Here is a 5696-nt window from a genome sequence, read left to right on the forward strand (position 1 = left end):
GCAGGAGGCTGAGGATCCTGCCACAGACGCCCGAGCCACCGAGCTGCCTCCCACGGCCACAGACGGCAGCGGGGGTGCGTGGCGACGATTCTGTGTAATGTGCATCCTACAGTGCGGCAACCAGTGGGGTGGGATCGTGCTTCTGTTGATGAAGCTTTAGTGGAAGAGTGTTTATGCTGTTGGTGAGTTACACCAGCCATGTCCAATCTGTTTGTGGACGCAAGCCGTCCGCCTGTCCGTTCCCGTCAGAGCCTGTGGCGACACATCCACAGGGCCTCTAAACACGGGCATCTGACGGGTTCGTCTGGTCTGCTGCTGCGCACGTGAAGATACTAGTTTACTACTGATTGTTCTGCTTGCGTTTCCTGTCTAGGACACGGGATAGGCTCACGTGCTTTTATGTATTTTTAAAAAATTTTTTTAATGTTTATATTTCAGAGAGAAAGAGAGCACCAGGAGGGGAGGGGCAGAGAGAGAGGGAGACACAGAACCTGAAGCAGGTTCCAGGCTCTGAGCTGTCAGCACAGAGACCGACGCGGGGCCTAAACCCACGAACCGCGAGATCATGACCTGGGCCGAGATCAGAGGCTTCACTGACCGAGCCACCCAGGCGCCCCGCTGATGCGCTTTTAGTTATGTATTAGATGGGTTATACGATTACGAATTTAATCTTACGATGGAAAAAGGCGAGGGTTGAGATCAGGGGTTGGTAAGCACTGTTTGAAAGGGCCATAGAATAAAGACCTTGGGTTTTGCCGGCCACGAGGCAAAATCAGTATTACACAGGTACTTGTATAGCCACTTATAAGCGTGACAACCCTTCGTAGCTGGGAGCCACACAAAACAGGCGGGGGCTGGATAAAGCCCCTGATGCTGTATCTGCCAATCCCTGGCTTAAAACAAACGAGGAATTTCAAGCCTGTTTCCAGTAACTTGTACAGTTAGGCACCGACATGAATCAGTGATTCTCAAATAAGGGCAACTTCTGCCACCCAAGCCGGGGGCGAGGCGCATGTGGCAATGTCAGGGACATTTTTGATTGTTGGGGTGGGGGTGAGGGTGGGGGAAGGTCCTGCCGTCTGTGGGGTGGAGGCTGCACAACGGAGGATCACCTGGCCTCAAAGCCAGCCGTGCTGAGGCTGGAGCGCCGTGTCCGGGACCAGTGAGGACCGACGAGCGATGAGGGGGCTTTGCTGGGGCTTCATGGAAAGAAGTGTCCTCACTCCTGAGAGAATCAGGGACGCAAACGTCTTTCTCTCCAACAGCAAGTGATGGACCAGGTGGGCCCCATCAATGCCGTCATCCGTCCCGGAGCCGTGAGTGAGACCCCAGAGACAGAGGCAGCGCTGGTGGGCACAGCACAGGAAAGTGGGGGTCGGGCTTTACACCAGAGACAGACCGCTGGGTCCTGAGGGACATGACCTGGATCCTGCCTCCCGGGCCCCCTCCTGTCCGGTCGACCGAAGGATGCCCATCCTGCATTGGTTTTTTTCTTCCGGCCAAAAGCTTCTAAAACGGTGCACTGTGGCTTTCCCCAAATGGGGTTCTTGGCTTTGCACGCCCTAAAGGGCACGCTTTTTCCATCAGGGTCTAGAGAGTAAATATTTTAGGCTGTATGGGCCTCGTGGTCTCTGCAGCCATTCAGTCCCGCTGTCTTTTCATGAAAGCAGCCGGACACAAACGTAAATGCGTGACCGTGTCCCTGTTCCAAGAAAACTTTATTGATGGGCCCTGAAATTAACACTTTGTAGAATTTTCACATGTCGGAAACACTACTGTTTAAAAAATTGTTTTTAGGGGCGCCTGCGGGGCTCAGTCGGCTAATCATCCGACTTTGGCTCAGGTCATGATCTCCTAGTTTGCGGGTTCGAGCCCCGCGTCCGGCTCTGTGCTGACAGCTGGGACCTGGAGCTGCTTCCGATTCTGTGTCTCCCTCTCTCTCTGCCCCTCCCCTGCTCATGCTCACTCTATATATGTATCAAAAATAAATAAACATTAAAAATGTATAGGGGAGCTTGGGTGGCTTAGTCGGTGAAGCGTCCGACTTTCGCTTAGGTCATGATCTCGCGGTTCGTGGGTTCAAGCCCCGCGTCGGGCTCTGTGCTGACTGCCAGCTCAGAGCCTGGAGCCTGTTTCAGAGTCTGTGACTCCCTCTCTCTCTGACCCTCCCCTGCTCATGCTGTCTCTCTCTCTCTCCTAGAAATAAATAAAACATTAAAAAAAAATTAAAAAAAAATGTTCTTAAACGTTGAAAAATGTTAACCTATTCTTCTTGGGGACTGTACCAAAATAGGCAGGGGTCTGGATCTGGTGTGGGAGCCACCGTCTTCTGACCTCTGAATCAGCAAAAGCCTTTGTAAGACTTGTGCTTCATGCAGATGATGGCTTTCTTGGTGTTTTCTTCAGGGCCCTTTACAATGTGAATTATACACCAGGTTTAGCTCATTGATCTGAAATGTAAACACGGCTTTTACTATGGCTCCAAAACAGCTTGGAAATTGAAGCCAAAAAAAAAAAAAATTGATCAAACATCAGAAGGGATTTAAGAGTTGCATAATATAAGGCTTTATAGCAGAATTTAAATGGCCGCATTTGGTGCTCATATAGCGTATGGTTTGGGGATGTTGCACTGTGTCTTTTCAAAGAGAGATGCGTCTATTTATCGCAGATGGTGGTGTTATTTATGATGGAGCCTTACATTAATCCGGAGAGTTCCAATTATCTCGATTCATGTCAATAAAAGGGAACAGCATTCCCGTTTTGTATGATGGTCTTTCTCCTCAAAAAGAAAGAGCTTATTTTTAATATAGCCCACATATTTTCTTTCCCACTAATTACAGATAATTAAGAAAAAAACAAAAAACCTCTGCTCTATCCCATTGACTCATCCCCATTTTCCCCCACGTACGAGTCTCATCCGCCTGCTAGCTGCCATCTGTAGTTTTGTTTGGCTACGCCAGTATTTAGGGTGATTATATTAATGAGAAGTCTTAGGACACAAAGTAGAAAATGCTTTCCTGATGGCAAAGTAAACAAAAAACAAAAAAACAAAAAAAAAGGGAAAGAATACACCAGAAGATGAAAGCGTTTTTCTCTTTCGTGACACGGTCTTTAACTTTTCTCCCGTAAAAGAGGACGTTGACGCGGACCCCCCCCCCGGGGAGAATGGACGATGTATAGCGGAGAATTCTTAAAAAGTCAAAGAGGAAAAAAGTCCCTACAAGGGAAGATGAAATCGTGGCCTCAGGAAACCCGCACTATCGACCCAGGAGGGTGCGCCCGGCAGCCCGTGGGGCCAGACGCTCCTCTCACTACTCCTGCGCCGTGTTCTGCTGTGAACTTCAAGGGCCCTACGCGCTACATACTCTTGCTGCCCCGTTTTACACACAAGGAGGTGAGGCCCAGAGAGGTTAAGTACTTTACCCAAGGTCACACAGCTAGGAATCCCAGCACCAGGACTGGAAGTGAGGACCCGTGTGCCCACCTTGATGCTCTCCTGCTTGGAGGACTGAGTTAAAGAGCCAGAGCTTGTTAAAATAATTAAAGCATTTAAGTATGTAAAGCAATGGTGGGAATAGTATTCTTTTTTTTTAATTTTTTTAATGCTTTATTTATTTCTGAGAGAGAGAGAGACAGACAGCATGAGCAGTGGAGGGTCAGAGAGAGAGGGAGACACAGACTCTGAAACAGGCTCCAGGATCTGAGCTGTCAGCACAGAGCCCGACGTGGGGCTCGAACCCATGAACCGTGAGGTCATGACCTGAGCCAAAGTCAGATGCTTAACCAACTGAGCCACCCAGGCGCCCCGGGAATACTACTCTATACACCATGTAAGCCCAAAGATGCTGGATTCCTGCCTGAAAGTCAGGTTCCCGCTGAGGAAAGAATGGTTAAGAGAGGGAGCCCCTGGATCCAGCTGTGCCTGAAGTTGGATCTCCTGAGTTTTCCCTTCATGGCTAAAAAGCCAGATGGAGATGGGCTTTCTTTGGACTAACTGACACTCAGCATCCTGTTCCGTAGTGATGAGCCCAGGAAGCTCACAGAGTTCTTACTGAGTCCTGCAGGGGCAGGAAGCAGTCTCTGGTTAAGGCCCAGTGGGCTGCAAGCGGAGGGGATGGACGGGCCACAGACGGGGAGAAGAAAGAAGCAGCGGCAGAAGGGGCCACGTGAAGTGTGAGCGGGGGTGCTGACAGGGCCGGGAGCCACGCGTGGGGGGAGGTGTCCGCAGGGGGCGGGACACGGGGTGAACGCGCAGCGAGGGGGGGGCTGACCCGAGGTTGCTGGAAGAAGCCCCTAGAGCCGGCTGGGGGCCAGCTCCCCGGGCTCCAATCCCGGCCTTGCCACTCCCAGGGGAGGGCCGGCCGCTTACTTCTCAGCTCGTCTGTGCCTCAGTGTCCCCATCCGTAGAATGAGCTCAACCCCTCACGCCTCAAGGGACTGTTTGAAGATGAGAGCAGCTGCTGACGTACAGGACCCGAGCCCCAGAGGGTCCCCCCCCCAACGGCAGGCGCTCAGCGCCGTCCACAGTGGCCACCAGATGTGGAGACATTGTTCACATCACAAGCATTCACAGAGGGATTCCCCGCCGCGCCCAGAACCATCCAACCGCCCCAGATGGTCCCTGGTGTCTGCACAGAGCCCCCTCCATGGTCCCGCACATCTGTGCAGCCCGTGGCAAAGCACTCTCTCCTGCACAGTTACATCTGGGCAAGTCTAGACCCACTTGACCCTCGAGGAAATGGAAACCAAGAAAGGTGAAAAGATCGGGCCACGGGTCATATACATTTTGTGTGTTCATTCAGCGGCGACGACAGACGCCAGCACAGAGGGACCTCCGGGCCCAGCACTGGGAGACAATGAAGGTGCTGGACAACGTCACTTGGACAGAAGCAGAGAAGCAAATACCCGCAAGTATGGTTTGAATTCCACTTGGCCGCAGAGGAAGGGGAGTGTTTACGAAAGGCGTAGTGCAGGGGTCAGGTCTCTTGTAAAGCGTTTCTAGAGGGAATATTGGCTCCACCACGTTAGCACTCGATAGGCTGGACCTGTGTGCACCGGCTTGGTCGAAGTCCCGGATGCCACTCAGCACCCTGCAGGGGCGGTCGCACAGGTGGGGGTGCTGTCCTCAACTTCCAGAAAGGCTGCTCAAAGGCAGATAACTCAGCCAGGAGTCACACCCATTGGACAACGTTTCGGACAACCTGCACACGATCTTAAACCCACACGGAACACGGAGACACAGTGAAGGGGAGGTCATGATGGTAGATCTGGAAATAAACAAGCTGATAAGTGCTGCCTGGAATCCACACGTAAGAGCTGGAACTTCAGCAATCATCTTAGACTTGTACCCTTCGTGTCGCAGCCTCGGTCCTCAACCAGAAACCCTCCTGCGCCGCCGTGTCTCATGCAGCCGTTCGTGCTCCTGACCACAAAAATGCTGCTGGCCATCCAGCCATCGCATCTGAGTTCCTGAGACGAACAAACCAAACGAAGGGAACGACGTCTCTACCAGGTGAGTATATTACGTCCTGTTGGCTCTTTTACTGGCTTTCCCGGGAGGCTCTCTCAGGGACCCTCAGCTTATAACTTGTCAATAGTGGTTCGTAATTACACAGCTGTGGGGGCATCTGGAAAGTTGACTATTGCTAACTGGGCGCACTGCCACCTCTAGCAAATTAACCTATGATGAAAAAGGA

The 5696-nt window shown here is 51.8% G+C and overlaps 1 protein-coding gene across 1 annotated transcript in view; it reads right to left on the minus strand.

Moving 5' to 3' along the window:
• Positions 1-5448, minus strand: part of LOC144229616 (transmembrane protein 132C-like) — a 16559-nt gene extending 11111 nt beyond the window's left edge. Inside the window, exon 1 of the mRNA XM_077761711.1 lies at positions 5349-5448. Coding sequence (XP_077617837.1) covers positions 5349-5448 — 100 coding nt within the window. The remainder of the gene's footprint in view (positions 1-5348) is intronic.
• Positions 5449-5696: the final 248 nt, after the last annotated feature.

Source organism: Crocuta crocuta, unplaced genomic scaffold (assembly GCF_008692635.1).
Source record: "Crocuta crocuta isolate KB4526 unplaced genomic scaffold, BGI_CrCroc_1.0 scaffold862, whole genome shotgun sequence".
Classification (NCBI taxonomy): Eukaryota; Metazoa; Chordata; class Mammalia; order Carnivora; family Hyaenidae; genus Crocuta; species Crocuta crocuta.